This window comes from Octodon degus, unplaced genomic scaffold (genome assembly GCF_000260255.1).
Source record: "Octodon degus isolate 3935 unplaced genomic scaffold, OctDeg1.0 scaffold00037, whole genome shotgun sequence".
Taxonomy (NCBI): Eukaryota; Metazoa; Chordata; class Mammalia; order Rodentia; family Octodontidae; genus Octodon; species Octodon degus.
In genome coordinates, this window is record NW_004524613.1 from 15,980,204 (window position 1) to 15,998,766 (window position 18,563).

The 18,563-nt window shown below is 46.2% G+C and overlaps 1 protein-coding gene across 1 annotated transcript in view; it reads right to left on the reverse strand.

Moving 5' to 3' along the window:
• The window catches only part of Rims4 (regulating synaptic membrane exocytosis 4), a 58,221-nt gene that overhangs the window by 13,999 nt on the left and 25,659 nt on the right, over positions 1-18,563 (reverse strand). The window contains exon 2 of the mRNA XM_004630936.2: positions 2,494-2,632. Coding sequence (XP_004630993.1) covers positions 2,494-2,632 — 139 coding nt within the window. The remainder of the gene's footprint in view (positions 1-2,493; positions 2,633-18,563) is intronic.

Consider the following 18,563-nt stretch of genomic DNA (forward strand, 5'->3'; position numbering starts at 1 on the left):
CCTCTCAGGAGGACAACACTAGCCCACTGCTGGGCCAGCATCACTCAACCTTCTTCACCGGGGTTTACCCCCCAAACCTTTTATCATAGTCAGTACTCAATGCTAAGTACTTATAACATTTGCTCAGTACTTACACTGTGTCACGCACCGTATACACACAACAGTTTCTGGAGTGGCACATAGTGTCTGTCAGAATGCAACTGATTCCAGACAATCCAACACTTAACTAACAAAGCTAGCAGAAAATATGTCCAGTACCGGGCATGTGCAGACTACTGTTCTACATGTTTTTTCATGTACTAACTCATTAAATCCTCAAAAAACTCTCAGATGGAGAAACTGGGTTCAGAGAGAAAGTAGCTTCCCCGAAGCCAAAAAACTACTGAAAAGCAGAATGGAGCAAAAGCAAGCACCATGTGGCTGATGAGTCCTGTCTTTGAACCTGTTTCTAATGTAATTTTGACTCACTGGTCTCTTAAGCACATTTCTAGCAAATAATACTAATGCCACCTTCCAAGGCTCTGCACGTGCAAGCGTCACCTTGTCTCCCGCTCACATCCTCCTATGTTCTCTTTGCAGGCACGTCACATGCCCTCCTCAGCCTTCCCCTCCTCTTCCGGGAAATGGGCTGCGTCATGCTGTCCTGCCCATGACCCGGTGCTCCTGACCCGCCCAGGAGCCCAACATGTTGTTCACCACCCTCCCCAAAGTTCAGAGAAGCCTACAGCTGGGCCCAAGGTCACCCAGAGGGTCAGGGGCAGAGCCAGGGCTAAGCCCTGAGCCTCCTGAACCCACATGATTCACACAACTGTCAGCAGGGACCTGCCATTCCTCAAGTGCTGAGGACACCTTCCTGCCGGATGTCTCAGGTTAAAGAACACACTAGCTGCCTTCCTCCTGTTCCCCCTCTTGCTCTTCCTCCTCCTCCCCCTTCTCTTCCTTCTCCTCCTCCATCTTCCGCCTGTCCTCCTCTTCTTCCCACCCCCTCCCCAGAAAGCTGCTCAGAGTGGGTGGCACTGCAGTGTCTGCCAAGGCAAGGCCATTCACAAGGCCAGAGATGCTGGGTTTGGGAGGGGCTGGGGTAGACAAGGCTTCTGGCCAGGAGGTGGCCTCAACTGGCAGAGCCAGAAATAAAGGGATGCAAAAGGTAGAGGCAGAGCCCCAACCCAGCCCACCCCATGAAGCTCACATCTGCTCTTGAATAAACCCTTCCACCAGTGTGGTCCTGTAGGACTTGCTGCTGGGATGGAAATATTCAATTTTTTGCACTCACCAACACAGCTGCCATGAGCCACATGTTGCTACTGAACACTTGAAATGTGGCCAGTGTGACAGAAGGACAGAATAATGTGCCTTATTTAATTTTAATTAATTTATATCTAAACAGCTCTATGTGTCTGGTGACACCTGTACAGCACAGTGCAGATCTTAACCCTTCTAAGTCTGTCTCCTGATGTGCACAACAAGCGTCCTAACACCGTAACTTGGTCCCTGGCCCAGAGGACAGCAACGCACTGTTGTGGAACAAGCCCCCGCCAGAGACTGGGACTCCTGGGCTCCAGCCTGTTTGCATGCACTGTACCCAGGCAAGCACCTGAACCTCTATGGGTGCCTCGGCCATACGCATGATATGAAAGTCACTCTGGATTCAAGTTTCATTGCCATAGGCCTGAGATGGGCTTTAGGGGAAATCTGGGCACACCCCACCATATAAGAAGAGCAGGTTTGTACAACTGTGTCTGTGAGAAAGAGTGCATGCTGGGAGAAAACAGGTCTGGAGTCATCCCCCAAATCCATAAAGATGAGAAACCCTTAGACTGGATGAATTCTTCTTCCAAACAGCGTTTTAGAAATGGAGTTTCTGGACTTCACTGCCAGAGACTAACTCAGTGGCTCAGGATCTGGGCCCTGCCAACCGTGTTCATAACCAGTTGGACAGTGACTCTGATCTGCAGCCCTGGGAGGCAAAAGCTGGCCTGGTGTCAGGCAGCACGGATGTCTTATCATGTGATGGACATGCAACGCCATCTATCGAACTGCACTTTATATGTTTAAAATCTAACCGGGATTTAAGAAACTAAAAAAGGAAGCGATAATGATGATAACAAAACCTCTCCCAGTCCCTTGCTTATTTACCAACACTGGCGTACAACAGTGCTGGCTCTGTAAGCACTAACTTGTGACCCCGTGGATGATGAACGTCTAACCCTCAGAACTCCCCAAGCGGCGAGTGCTGTCGACACTGCCTCACAGATGAGGGGACTGTGGCTCAGGAAGAGGTCCTGCAAAGGCCACACAGCTGGGACTCCGGGTGAGCCTGGGACCCACAGCCTGTGTCCCACCATCTCTCCTGCCTCCTTTCTGAAGATGGGCACCATCCAGGAGCCCTGAGCCAACACCCCACGAGCTTGGGGACCAGGGCTCCTGCAGGACCAATCAGCTCCCCTCCCGAAGAAGACTGCGAGCTGGGGGAGCTGGGGGACCCACACTCACTTGCCCTCCGAGCCATAGCTGTTCATGCTGTCCTCAATGGACTCGTGGCTGGCTTGACGCAGTGTCCGGCTAGGCATCTCCACAGCCAGGCCCGTCTCCGTGCTCCGCTGAATGGCACCCTTCAGCCTCCGGCTGTCTCCTGAGCAGAGGCCAAGAGAGATGGGGAGAGACACAGGGTGGGTACAGAGACAAGTCGTATGGTTACTTTTAGCAGCTTGTGTGGCCCCTCTTCAGCCCCGAGTCTACCCCACCAATCTCATTATTACTGGCCTCACCAGCACCCCTGCCCCCAGGATAGGGTTGCTCTTCACACTCGCCTAGCACACAGCACCACACAGCACCCCGTTTGTTTTCTTTTTTTAAATATATTTAGTACAGGGTCTCACTAAGCAGCTCGGACTCATAGTGATCCTTCTGTTTTCAGCCTCCCCAGTGCTGGGATTACAGGCATGCACCACCATGCCCGAACTCGGTGACCAGCTCAGCACACCTGTGGGTGGGCCAGCACGGCATGTGGTACTGGGGACAGAACCCCAGTCCCTGTGCTTGCCTAAGCAGGCACTTTGTCTGCAGAGTTATCTCGCCAGCCCTCCACCTGGGATTTTTAATGAATGGATTCACTTACATGTTCATACCTCTCCGGAAATTCATTTCTCCTTTTTCCAAATAACTTCTGCCTCCCTTCTATTATGGAGGACCTACTACATATCCTACTCTCATTTGGTGTCTTGCATTCAGACAGGGATTCCCAGCCTCAGCATGCCCAGCACTGTGGCTTGCACACTGCTTTGTGTGTGTGTGTCGGGGGCAGCTCTATGCACTTTGGAACGGCAGGCCACATCCCTGGCCTCTCTACCAGCTGCTAGTAGCACCCTCAGTCAAGATATGATGACCAAAAACACCTCTAGACGTTGCCAAATATTCCCCGGATGCAAAATTCACACTCAGGAACCACGGACTTAAGACTCCTGGCTCTGGAACCAGGGGGCCTAGGTTCAACTCTTAAAAATTTCTCATTGTCTGTGAGTAAATTATTCAGCCTCTCTGCCTCCATTTCTTCAACTGTGCAAGAGAAGAGTGACAGGATGATGCACTGGGTATTTTCTCTCTTGGAGCCACCTCTCTGGCCACCAACTCACTCCTTCACATCCATCGTCTGATCAAAGAGCATCCCAAGCCTATGTCCTTGCTCACCACTTCCAGCCTCGCTGAGACAGCAGTTGTCTCCACCACCCATCCCTCTCCGCCCTAATATCCTGCTTTGGTTTTCCTGCTTGGATTCACCACCCCAATGTCTTCTACCTTGCCGGCTCAGTGCTGACCAGTGTCCTTTACAAACAAGGTAAACTCCATGAGGACATGGAACTCTGGTCCCTGGGGGAAGCCTCTGTGCCCCCAAATAGGGTCTAATCCACTGCAGGTGGTCAACTAATGACTGTGGGGTTAACTGGGGTCACCCTTAGAATAATCTCAGTCCTCACAGCCACCTGAGAGGTGGATGCACTGTCCTCCCCACTTGAGTGCTGAGGACAGGTGGAGAGAGGTCAGGGAGGGAGCCAGGCTGTGCCCCCAAGGCTGCCTGCTCCTGGGCTCCATGGTTTGATGATTTGCAGGGAGCTTTATTACTCTGTCTGACCCACAGGGACCATGACTTGCTCTGGATATGTGTGGCAGGGGCAGTTCGTACTGGCTCTCTTCTAATGGCCCATAAGGACAGTGGTGTTTGCTGACTGACCTCCTGGGGAAAGCAATAGCTCAGGGCCCAAAAGCTGCTCCTGCCAGAAGTCCCAGGTCACCCATGGCTGGCCTCCTCTTGGCACCCCTCCCCCTAGCCGGATGATGGTGTTGCCAACCTCCCTATGTGTATTCGGATGTGGGAGCTCTGTGTTTCCCAGGGCAGGTGCCTACATTTCCATATTCACATTATTCATATTCATAGACACCCACATACTCAGAAAAACACCCACTGACACACAGGAATACGCAGGCAAGACAAGGTATGTTGAAGAATGTGTGTTTCCATCAGTCTCTATTTACCTGCCATTCTGTTTCTTGAGCCCAATAGGTGCACACGTGTGCGCCTGACACATATACAGTGCGCATGCATAAGAAGTCTACACCCACCCGCTGAAGAAAGCACACAGAGAAACGGGCACTCTGCGTGCTCCTAGGGGTACCAGCTGCATGTTCCTGATCATGTGTTCCTGCTGTTTCTACTCCATCCCTCTCTTCTTCCCTCAACTTGCATTTGCAGATTACTGATTACCATTTCTGTGTTCTGTATAACAGGTACAGAGACAAAGAGAGGCATAGAAATATACGCAGGCATTCTCAGAAACAGATGTGTGGAAAGACTGCACACACACGCGCGCGCGCGCACACACACACACACACACACTTACATATTCAGGACAAACATATCTGCCACTAGGGCTTCAGACCCAGGACCGGGCCCTTCTAGGCACCTGTAACACCTGCTGGGCTTCTGACCCAGTGGACTCCTACCCAGAGCCTCATGCTGCAGTCTCCACCTACCACAGTTGACCCATCTCCCCCAGATGAGGAATGACATGCAAGCTCTTGGGGCTGAGGAGGCGGCTGGGGCATGCCACACATCTGTGCATTTTATAGCCCTCATGCACTGCATGCCCAGGCTGCTCAGCCTCACAACAGGCCTGGTGCAGCGTACATGGGAGCCTGACCCTGCAGCCAAACCACCCAGCAGAAACCGGGATATACTAGACAGCACTTGCCCTGCAAAAGGTAAGTGATGGACATCTGCCACGAGCATGGCACATAATAGATGCCACCCAGAAGTAGCCACAGCTGCTGCAGAGAGAGAAACACTTCTGACACCTCCAGATTTACCCTCAAATGCTATCTTATTGATGCCCTCACAGACAAGCCACTTTCCCCAAACTAGGGACCTGGCTGTACACAACCACACCCGTGGCACTCACCATCTAGGCCTGGGCCCTGGGCCCTTTCATTGGTTATTTATTGCTGTCTCCATCATAGGCCTCAAAGTGACTCTCCCAGTGTTTTCACACTCCCCCAATAGTTGATCTTTTTCCCACTTGGCTGAAAAGATATTTTCTCTGTATTTTGCTCTTCCTTATTTCCATCTGCCTAACCTCCTGCTCTCCAATCTCTTACAACATGACTACCGTACCACCTCTGCCCCATTTACAGGGCTTAACAAGCCAGTCTCCAGGGACTGCTCCTGACCAGGCACAAGGTCTCATCTTAGGTCCAACCCCTTGAGTATGGCCCTTTTGCTCCAACACAGGTTTCTGAGTACCCTGCTAGGCAGAGGCCTATACAAGGTGTTGCCCACACTGTGAAGGGCTGGCCTCCACGGTACCACACCTCACAGGAGACAGAAATGAACAGCCTTTCTTCTAGTCCACAGGAGCCCAGAACGCTGTGGTGAACGGTGTGGTATTCCACCTAGATCTCCTCTTTTTTTTTTTTTTTTCAGTATTAGAGATCGGATCTTCAGTCTCTCACATGCTAGCCAAACACTCTACCAGAGTTGCATTTCCAGTCCTTTTTTCTCAGGATAGGATTGGCTAGAACTTAACATCTTTCTGCCTCAGCCTCCTGAGTAGCTGTGATGATAGGTGTAGTCCACACCCAGCCTATAAACTCCTGGCATGAGTTGTTTTTGGTTTTCTCTTGGACTAAGAATCCACCTGGCTATCACACAGGCAGACTGGCTGGGAATGTGAAATGAAACCGCTGCCCTGCTGCTGCCCTGACCTGAACCAAAGACTACACTGAGCAGAAGAACCTCATCCAGAGCTCAGAACCACCTGAGGCATGATACAGGATCTAAGGAAGGTCTGGGGATGGATCTCAGTGGAGTCTGCTCACAAGTACACCTTGTCACCTCCTTTCCTTTTGTGCTGTCCTGGGAGTGCCTCTTCCACACACCATGTCACAGGGACCCCATCACAAGATAGGACAGCAGCCCAAGGAGTCAAAGTCCAGAACTTTCACATAGGAGGGTTCGGAGTATTGCAAAGGAACCGCCACTGCCTCTATGGGAGGTGGACATAAGAATCACAGCACAATAAACACTGCTAACAGGAGGACACACTTTCCAGAGATGGCTATGGGGCCAATCACAGGCTATGTCATACACCATCATCCTAAGACACCACTACAGGAGCTGGGAGTCTGAGGCTGGTAAACTCTGGGACTGACACTGAGACTGTCCTCAAGGCCAGCTACTCTGAGCTACAATACACTGAGGTTGGATGACTCATTTTTTTTTTGACTACCCACTCATATCTGCTGTACCCACAACTTAAAAACTGTACAGCTTGCACTTTCTCCTGCAGAGTCCTAAGATCCTTCCCTCTCAACTTGTACAGTGTACGTGGGAGAAGAAAGGCAGGTACGTGGATTGCTGAAGTCCTGCCAGGAGGCAGCAATGACCTGGGATTACCAGGCCCACTGTGTGCCCAACACTGCTAGATGCTGAGCCAGAAGCCAGCAAGGGTGGCGTGGTCCCTACTCCTGTCAGAGGGGAGGCTGTTGACAATGCCCAGATGATCACACTGACTGATCACTAGTATGCTGAGTGCCTGGAAGAGCAAGCGCAAGATGTAATGAAATGACAGCTCCCATGGGCATGGGAGAGCGGAGAAGGGAAAGGAATAAACTCGGGCTACTGCTGTTGTCATCCTCAGAGGCAGCATCACTTGACTCCTCCTTCTCTGACACCCTTGATAGTACTTTCTACTGCGTCTCTTCCTGCCTTGGACCACTGCCTTTATCCTCTCGTTCTACCCTATTCCTGCACATTAGGTCTCAGACTCTGTCTCTGTCTCTGTCTCTGTCTCTGTCTCTGTCTCTCTCTCCCCCCCGTTTCTGTCTCCTCTCACTGTCTCTCTGTCTCTGTCTTTGTCCCTGTCTCTCTCTTTCTCTCCCCTGTCTCTGTCTGTCCCTCTCTGTTTCTGTCTCTCTCTTCCCCATCTCTGTCTCTCTCTCTCCCCTCTGTCTCTCTCTCCTGTCTGTCTGTCTGACTCTCTCCTGTCTGTCTGTCTGACTCTCTCCTGTCTGTCTCTTCTACCTCTATCTCTGTCTCTCTCTCCTGTCTCTGTCTCTCTCTCTCCTCTCTGTCTATCTCTGTCTTTCTTCCCTCTGTCTCTGTCTCTGTCTCTCTGTCTGTCCCCTCTGTCTCTGTGTGTGTCTGTCTCTCTCTCATCCTCACTCTAGCTCTCGCTCTCTTCCCACACATACACATTAATCTCACTTCCCACTCTTGCCTCTAACTCTGACCATGGCAGCAACTGCATTTTGGATGTCACTGCTTGGGTGAGGAGCAGGTTCCTTGGATTCAGTCTGAATCAAACAGCACCCAGCACTCTCTAATCAGCCCCACATTCCCTAATCAGCTTCTTTGGATTTATGTTCCAATCTGCCCAGCTACCCAAACTCAGAACCTCCCAGAAGTGTAACACCACTTTTTACTCTTTCATCAAATGCCAGATCTCATAAAGTCTTTGTCATTAATAACTTTTACACCTTACATCTCTTCCTTCTTGTCTGTTTTCACAGCTAAGCACTCCCACTACCTCAAGCTTAAACTCAACAGCCTAACTGCTCTTCCTGCTTCCAATTCACCAACCCACAAGCCATTACCACATTAATTACCACTTTAGACCTAAGTATTCTACTCTTACCGATTCATTCTACACAAATTGTCACAGAAATACACAAAGCTGAGCACAAAGGAGTTCCCCACAGGATTGTTTACGTCAGTGAAATGCTGGAATTAGCTGTCCATCAATACAGGACTAATTAACTAAACAATACCATAATAAAATACTGTGTAACTGTTGAAAAGAATCCTCTACATCTACAGCGGCATGGAATGATTCCCTTAACATACTGGGTAAGTTTAAAAAAGCAGGTTGCAGAGAAGTATGTAAAATGTGATGCCATTTTTGTAAAGCTATACATAGCTCTGTGTGTGTGTGTGTGTGTGTGTGTGTGTGTGCGTGCACACACATGCACAGGGACAGAGGGAGAGGGAGGACAGCATGCAAGAGAATTTTACCTTGTATTGAAGCATATGTACAGAAAATTGGAAGACTATGAACCAAATTGCTAAAGGTGAATAATCGTAGGGAGAAAGATTGTCAGAGGAGATGTGTGGGAGATAATTTTTCTGGTACCATTTTAATATAGTGTAAGATATATAGAGAAGAATGTGCAAACCTTAAGAGTACAACTTTCTTCTTTCTTTTCTTGTGGCCAACTCAGCGTGCCCTGGGGGTGGGGCTGGCACAGCATGTGGTGCTGGGGATTGAACCTCGGTCCCTGCACATTTGCTTAAGCTTGTCTAAGCAGGTGCTTTGGACTGCTGAGCTATCTCGCTGGTCCCTTAAGAGTGGAATTGATGAATATTTACAAGCCAAATGCTTGTAGTTGGCACCCAATGCACACGTTTGCTAGGACCCAAGGACCCCACATGCCTCGTCGTCCATCTTTATCACGTTTGCAAGGGTAGCTCCTCTAATACCAGCTACTAATTTGTCTAGTTTTGCATGTAAAGAATGTGTCTATGGGGGAGGGGGACTGGCTTTTTGCTCAGTATCATAGAGCAAGAGATTCATGTGCACTATTGTTAGCATCTATAGAACATTCATCAACTCCATTATGTGACATTCCATTGTGCAACTACTCCCTACGTTATTTATCCATTGTACTGGTGATGGATGCTTGCTTTTCCTCTCCAGGTTAGGACTGTAGGGAGTAACGCTGCTGTGATAATTTCAGTTCAAGCTGCATTTGTGTCTCTCAGAGACATACCTAGACATTCTAAACTCCATAGGAGTAATAGCACTGAACTCTTAGGGATGCTGTGAGCATTGAACACAACCAGTAACATAATCACATAATGCTTTAAACCTTGGAGAGCCTGGGTGGGCTGTGGCACATGGTATGCCCTGGACAAGGGGGGCTGGCATCATGCTATTACCTCTGTGCCAGGTGCAGCGCTAAGTGCTTTACATCGGCATCCTCTTATTTACTCCTCACAATAAACCATGAGATAGTTACTTCTCCACCTCACAAAGGGAAAAAAATAACACTCAAGAAGATTAATTTCCTCAAGGAAATACACAGCTTTTCATGGCAGAGCTTGATTTCAAACGCAGGTATTTCTGACTCCAAAGCCATATTTATTTTGAGCCACTAACTCAACTCAGTGGGCCCTATATTAGATTTCAAATGCCTTGTCTTCCTCAAAGAATTCCCCAATCTGACTCCTTGAGTCCCAGAAAAACTCAACCTTCACCTCTGCTAAGGTGCCTGGTCCACCCCCGCTGATACCTATGTGCTCACATTGTGAGCTCCTTCTCATGTACCTTCTATTCAGCACCTAGGACAGCACCCACAGTGCCCATGCCCCTAAAACAGTGTTTATACCTTAATACGAATGTGTTTAATGTACCTTTTCCAAAAAGCAAGTGTTCACGAGGAGCAGGATAATAAAATGATATGGATAAATTATGAGAGCACATGCCACTATTTTTAGCAGATTTCCTGTACCAAGCATTATTACCTGAAGAGCATAACACTGGATTCCACAACTGCATACCTTACTTTTCTACTGTAAATTTTTACTTTAGTGTAATAGTAGCCAGCTATGCATCTCAGTAGCTGTGCCTGGGGAATACAGGAAGCAATCTTTGCGTCTACCCACTTGGTATAATGAAAGTCAAGGTGTGTGTACATGTTCAAAAATATCACACCAGAATCCACAGACATGTGATGCTCTAACAGGTTTTGGGTATGTTTACCTGAGCATCACAGAGGGTATAATATACCCAAAGCACTCTAGGGTTTGTTCTTTAAAATGTTTTCTTTTGATTTTTCTGGTAGACGTACCCCAATTTAGTACAACAGCACATGAAAAACCAGATTTGCAAGTTTTAGAGGAGGTCAAAAGTGAATCATCAGATTACTCATACAAATGATGAAGATGAACCATTGTGGTAAAATACATGTTTTGATAATAGAAGAGTGATGTGGGTGGATGATGATGGTGATGACGACTTTGACACTGGCCATGTGAGTCAAAAGCTCCTATGAAAGTGAAATGAACCAAGAATTGACTGATACAGATAACGATGAAGATCTCTTTGATTCAAATGATGAAGAAAATACTAATGCGAGTACATAGTTGACTAGTTGAAATGTTCAAAATGGTCATTTGACCAAATGGAATGATCCAGTGTTAGAACTAGGTCCAAGAATATAGTGAGGGTCTTGGCAGGGTGCGTGTTGGGGGTGGAGGCAAATGTACTGGACAGGATTCCAGAACTGCATTCAAGGTTGGAAATTGTTAAACTAGGGATATGACTCAGCAGCAGCAGTACAGTGCCTGCCTGGCAAGTGCAAGGTGCTGAGTTCTATTCCCAGAAAAAAAAAACAACAAAACATGGAATTATTTGAAACACATGAAATAATACAAGATGCTATGAAATACACAAAGGCTGAAATACAACGAAAATGTTCTGTATATACCAAATGAACCATTAGCCATATTAAAAAATGTATTTATTATGACACTGTTATGGCTTGTGTCTAGTTGTCTCCTCAAAGCCTCATGCAGTCATGGGGCAGCTTCTGGGGTTCATGATTGTTATCATGGGTGTGGATGCTGTACTTGCCCTGGGGCAGGTAATTTGCATTACAATGTAAAGAGGGGAGAGAGGCTAGCTAGCTGCCTGAGCTGCTGCCAGTCCCTTTGCTCTCTGCTCTTTGCTACCACCATGAAAGGTTGCTCTCTGCCATGTGCCACTTCGCCTTGGAGCCAGCTGAGTGTGGACTGAAACCTCCAGTAATTGTGGGTTAAATAAACCTTTCCTTCCTTAATTTTGAATGTTGGGTATTTTGTCCCAGCAATGTGTAAAAACTGAGATAGACACTAAACTAACTGAACTGAGAGCGCATTCATAGGTCTACTGTACTTAGCAGGGACTTCTCGTGGTAATTGCAGGAATGTAAAAACACTTAAGGAAAAGCAATAGTTCGAAAATATAGCATAAAATTTTGTGCCCTTGTAACTGCAAAGACTTATGCTTTCAATTTAGAAATTTATCCTGGAACTCACCCATCAGGCCCTTATTTGCATAGTAATAAACCAAATGATGTTATGAACAAACTTCTTGCCCTATCTCCCAAACTAATGAGAATGTGACATTCAACAACTGGTTTACTGGTTTCCAGTTGATATTACATTTTCTGCCAGAGCACAAGTTGACCAGTGTAGGAACTGTACATAGGACAAAACAAATTCCAAGTGAAATGTTGCAATTTCAAAACAGAGAATTGTATTGTATATATACACTCTCTGGATTTCAGGAAGATTTACATTTGTCTTGTATACGACAAAGAAAAACAAACTGGTAATGCTCATGCCAATGTTGCACCACTGTTATGGTCTGTGTCCAGTTGTCCCTCCAAAGTCTCATGCAGTCATGGGGTGGGGACTTCTAGAGTTTGGGATTAACTCATGATCCACTGGGATTATGTGTGATCCAAGGCTGGCATTATGGGTCTTGGTACTGCTGGGATTATGGGTGTGAGTACTTCCCCTAGCCTGGGGCAGAGAGCCTGAATGTAATATAAGAGACAGAGAGACATACTTTCAGTAGCCATTGCTCCTTGTTGTTGTTGCTGCTGTTCGGCCGCCATGAAGTGCTGCTCTCTGCCCTGTGCCCCTCTGCCTTGGAGCCAGCTGAATATGGACTGAAACCTCCAGTAACTGTGAGCTAAATAAACCTTTCCTTCCTTCATTTTGGGTGTCGGGTATTTGTCCCAGCAACAAGAGAAGAGTAACTAATACAAACATGATGGAAATATTGATAGAAAAACCTTGACAAAAGGGAAGCCTGAGACGGCAACGTTCTACAACAAAAATAAAAGGCAGAGTAGATGCTATTGATGAATTATAGAGCAACTATGATGTCACTCAAAACACAAAGCATCGGCTAATCATTGTTTTACATGATCTTAAAAACATGTGTGGCATAAATTGTTTGAGAGTTTACAAAGAAAATAACAACTGCAAAATGCCATGAAGATTTTTTTCTTAGAAGACTGGGACAGGAACTCATAAGAGATCATTCACAGCACAGAAAAAACAGAATGCTTCCTCCTCCCACAGCAGCTCCCCCCACCTTGTCCCTCTGAGATAAGAATCCTGGAGGCAGCTGGGCATGGTGGCACACAGCATTATCCCAGCACTCTGGGAAGATGAGGCAGGAGAATCCACAGTTAGAATCCAACCCGGACAACTTAGTGAGACTTGTATCAACAACAAGCTAAGGATGCAGCACAGTGTGATTCACAGTGAAGTACAAAGGCCCTGAGTTCAATTCTTAGTACTGAAAACAAAAATAACCCAACCCTAGAAACCTGGAGATCACCGCCTCTTCTCCCTCTACAATCAACCTTTCTCTGGTCTGATTATACCCAGGGACTTCGGCCTCCCATGCTTTCCTTGTTTGAGTCTTAAAATCCATCTAGAAATCGAGGGCTGAGCCCCCCCCCCCCCCCCGCAGACACTCAGGTCTCCAGAGCACACTGATACTTCTGATTATGCCTCCAAGGACAGGCTGAGGAAGCTCAACCCCCAGTTACTTCTAGGAGAACCCTGATCCTCTTCTCCTTAGAGCTTAGAATTTGCCTTCTCCTAAAATCAAAGAAGCATATATTTAGAGGGCATTCTGGAATCATTCAAAACAATACCTTCACTATGATGAGGGAAACAAAGCCCCCCTAAGGCACAGATGCCTAAGGCCATGGTGATGCTAAGAATTCAGGTCTCCTCACTGCCAATCTTGCTGTCCCTTTTCACAGTTAACAGCCATTCACCAATGTTTCTACAGCATCTTCTGGACATTGGTGCCTGACTGCCTGGGCTACAAACCTAGACCCAGTCACTCTATGTGCTGTGCAATCTCCAGAGAGTCGCTTTTGCCTCACCTGCCTCCTCTAAGGTCACTAGTGTTCCCACTACAAGAGTCTTTTTCTACCAGCTTTCCTCCCAGTGGCCTACATGACCTTTCTAAACCCCGATCCTGAACACACCACTTCTTTGATTAAAAACCCTCTGATGAGCCCCTATTATTTGCAGAATAAAATCCAAAGCCCATAGCCTACTTACTGCCTTTCTCACCTGATTTACAAGTCCAGCTATGACTTCTACTTAAATCAAATAATTCAAAACATTCCATGTCACCAGCCAGCCACCCCACCCCACCCCATTTCTTACTCATTGTCTTGCACACAAGACTCAACGTTTGTTTTTGCTTCTGGAGAAAGACTTTTCAAAGACAACTGTTTGTTGAATTATGTACATGGAAAAATACACAACCACAGGGTGAACAGCAGTGTGCACACAGCTTGATGAATGCTACGTAGCACACTCGCCCATGGAACCAGCCCCCACATCAAGACGCAGAGCTGTTTACCATGTTATCAGTGACTCAGAAGCCCTTGTGCTTGTTTCCAGCTACTTCCCCTCCAAGAGCAGCACTGTTCCGACTTCTAAGATTCGACAGTGTTTTGTCTGCTTTGTTTTTCATACATGAAATCATCCAGGGTATATTCTTTAGTGTCTGCCTTCTTTCAGTCAACACTGTGTTTGTGAGGTCCATCTATTTTGTTTCATCGCTGTTCATTCATTCGCATGGCTTTATTGTAGTAATTATGTGAATATATCAAAATAATTTTCATCTATTCTATTGTTAGCGAGCATCTGGGTAGCCTCCATATGGAAATATTACAAATAGCTCTGCCAAAAACATTCTTGTAAGTGCCTTTTAGTGATTTGTACACAGTTCCTCTGTGCACAAATCGAGATGAAAATGTTGGGTGATAGGATATGCACTCAGGATGTTTTTTAAGAGAGGTTAAGGCATGACATGGTCTGGAAAGAGTAACATAGATTATCCTTCTGCAAGAAGCAATATTCTAGAGAAATGAGGCTCTGAACTGCAACTATCTTGGCAAGAAAGATGGTAAAAAGAGTATCACTGGTTTACTACCCACCTGGCTCACACATGCATTGCCCAAATGTAACTGTTATTAAGTGAATAATAGGGGACAAACAGCACCCATTCCAGGCTGAAAAGAGCCTAGAATGCAGCTAGCATTCAAGAAATGTTGGCTACGATTATTTTATTATTTATTTATTGTTATTATTATCATTTCTGTGTTTTTTAGGGAAGGGTCTACAGGGTGTTCAGGGTCTCACTACTAGATCAGACTTGTAGTAATCTGCCTGTTTACAGCCTCCCAAGAGCTGGGATTACAGGCATGCACCATCATGCCCAGTCTCAGTTGCCAACTTAGCATGCTCCAGAGGTGGGGCCGGCATGGCAGGCCTTGGGATCGAACCCTTGGCCCCTGTACCTGCTTGCAGGCAAGACTATGATTATTCACCTCTTTAAGAATCAATGGTCAATGGCTCACGTCTAATAAACCATTGTTTCATCAATTCTAAGACAAATATTTTTCAACATTCCCAAAATTAAAATGCAAATGACAAGTAGTAGCATGTCAGTTAAATTCTGACATTCTTTATAGCTTTCCCAGGGATACACAAAATAAAGTCGTGACTTAGACACTTTGAAGGACTGCAGCCTCAAAGCCTGGGGCAGTGGGAACTGTCCGTGGTGCTGACTGTATGGAGAAGCCTGGGTCTAGCAGGGACAGAGGTGAAGAACAACAAGGAGTGAGATTTGGAGCAAGGAATATTTTCATCTTCATGTGCTTTTTTTTTTTTTTTTTAAAGAAAATAATTTATTTATTTTTTTGGTACAGGGTCTCTCTATGCAGCTTGGGCTCATACAGATCCTCCTGTCTCAGCCTCCCCAGTGCTGGGATTACAGGTGCCTGCCACCATGCCCGGTTTTGGGGCTGGTATGGTGCACCTGGGTTTCAGATCCGGCATGGCATGCAGCATTGGGGACTGAACTCTGGTACTTGCGCTTGCCAGGCAGGCACTTACACCACCAAGCTATTTCCCCAGCCCCTTCATGTGCTTTTAAATCACAATTACTACCCACCAGCTGGCTGATGCCTAAAGTTCTACCCTCAAAGACACCCTTGCACTAAGGGTGTACTAAGTGCAACATAGCCTATGAGAGTTGCTCTCATTTATCCTTTTGCTCAGTCCTCTCAACCACTAGTGATGGCAAGTGGTGTTTCCATTTTCGGAATAGAAAGCTGAAGCTCAAGGCTTAACAAATCTTCCCAAGATAGCAAAGCTGTAAAGCATAAACATGGTCTTGGTTCAGTGCTGATCTGAGTGAGATTTCTACCCTTTAGGCTGGTAGGAGAGGTGAAGGCCTCTTTCCGAGATGATTCAAAGAGGGTACAGAAAAGATCTTAATGCCATAGAAAGGAAATAGGTGGGACAACAGAGGAAAAGGGCATGCAGTGAGGATCTGAGAATACTAGAGAGTCTGAAAGACCAACTAAGTAATGTATATGAATGTGTTTTGTAACTCCAAAGATTTCTACCCCTGGGAGGAAATATTATTTTCACTTATCCAATAATTTACTGAGCACATTTATTATGGCATGGTTTTCTTGGAGCTGGGGATTTGAATAAGACAGTCTTTGTCCTTACGGAACTTACAGGCAGTGGAGGAGGATAGAAAAGAAACAGTTAAGTAATTTTTATTCTTTCAACAAACCTTTTACTGATTACCTATTTGGTACCAGAGCCTTGATGGAGTCGCTTATAAGACAGGTGAATTAAACTCAGACTTTGCTGAAACTTCCAGTGTACCAAAAGAGGCAGAGAAGTAAAGTGGCAATTAAAGTACAAGATGTTATAATTACAACATAGTATAATACAAGGGTAGAGATACACACAAAACATTATGGGAGCTGAAGAGAAGAATAATTAATCAGTATTACAGGTAGACACAGGGTCTGGATTGTAGGTAGTATTCTTTCAATGTTGAATTATATTTAATTGCGGGTGAAATAACCTCTCATTGTACACATTAATGCTACCTTCGGGTACAAGTAAGAGTTATGTTGATAAATGGCAAACATGTAAAAAGGAGGCAGAAATATGGAACCAAATGTAAACAAAGGCTAGAAAGTTCTGGATGTAGAGTAAATGAATTTAGGGTAGGAGGCAGTCCTATACTTCGCAGAGGTGGTCAGAAGAACACGAGTTACTCTGCACAAGCCAACATAGGAAGAGGCATTTCCAAAATCATTGAGAGGAAGATAGCTAATCCCATTGGAAGCCTCGTTTCCCCAGGAAGCCATTCCCACCAGCCCTTGGGACAAGCTGAACACACTCAGAAGAGGCTGGATTGTGGACAAAAGGTACAGGCTACGTCCCCATCTGGCACCAGGAAGCTTTACAGAACACATCCCATTCAAGACTCCCAGGGTTTGCCCCAAGTCTATACTACAAATCTGACATCATGCACATACCAGGTGCTCTATCTATAATGGATTACTCATCATTCACCAAGCACAGACCACACACTTCCATCTTCTTAGGAGCACAGGCTCTGGAGTTAGAATAACTGGGTTTGGGACTTGAAGCATCCCTCTGCCACTTTCTGAGCAAACTAAAGGAAGTGTCCTTATAAACCAGAAATAACAGTAGAACCTATCTGTGGGAGCTAAGCTTTACTGTGTCAACCTGATTGTCTTGGAGCCACTTAGGGGATTAGTAAAGTACACTTCTGGGTATATATGGCTAGGTCATGCATGTGTTTTTGCTCCTTTGTCTCTTCCTCTCGGGCACTGTTCTGCTCTGCTTCCCAGTGGCCACGAATGAAGCATTTTTGCTCTTCTAGGCCTTCCTGTCATGATGTTTCTGCTTTGGAGCCATCAGACTATAAAACACCTGAAAACAGGAACCAAATGAAACCTCTTCTCTTTTAAATTGTAAGTGTTGGGCATTAGGTCCCAGCAATGGGGAAAATGGACTAATGTAGAAAATCTGTACCAGAAGTTGGGTTGTTGCTGGGACTATACCTGAGCACATGGTGTAGAGGTCTTTGGAACAGTTTGGAACGGTTTGGATGTGTAGGTTAGAGAAGCCCTAGAATACTGTAAGCAGATGTTCATGGGTGATCTCGATCAGATTTCAGAATACTCATAGGAGTGTGGACAGTAAAGGCCAGGATCTGATTTAAGTTGAAACTAAGGATTTCACTGACAACTGAACTAGGCCATGCACATCATACTTTGGAGGAAAAAGAAAAAAAAACTGTCTACATTTTGCCTACGTCCTGAACTTCATAGGATGATTTTTTCTTTTCTTTTTTTGGCTGGCTCAGGCTGCCTTAAGGGTGAGTCTGGTAAGGCAGGTGGAAGTGGAGATTGAACTGTGGTATCCTGCATCTGACTGCATTTGCATGAGCAGGCACTTAAACAACTGAGCTAACCAGCAGGCCCCCTGAACTTCATAGGAGACTGAGGTTAAGGGTGGTAAGACTAATTGAGCTGGCAGAGGGAATTTCAAGCAGCTCAACATTCAGGCTGGGCCGTGGTTACTGCCAGATGTTTTCAGCTGGATTTATAGTGAGAATCATAAGTAAAAGGCAGAGCAGAAAAACTTCAGGTACTTAACTTTGGCCCAAAAGGAATCATATGTAAAGTTTGCGCTAAACGAAATGTGGTTGCTGAAGAGATTAGCATCATTAAAAGGAAATCAAGTACTTTGTATGGACACAAGAACAAGGAGGCCTTGAAGGACCCCAAGAATCAGAAAGATCCCACCCATTATAGCGTCAAGAGTGCAGAAGTCTCATTTCAGAAGAGAGTCACTAGAACCCCTGTTTGAGATGGACATCCTAGGGAATTATTTTCCCAAGATACTTCTCACTGTATCTAGCTATCAAGCTATTCTGGGACCTCTGCTACTGTGGTCCAAAGGAGCCCAGCTACTGTTTCCAGTGACAGCAGGCGTTGGTGTCATCCATGTGATGCTGGTTTTGCCAGCATGCAGAATACAAGAATTGTGGGGTCTATTCAGATTTGAAAGGAAGTGCTAGAGGCCA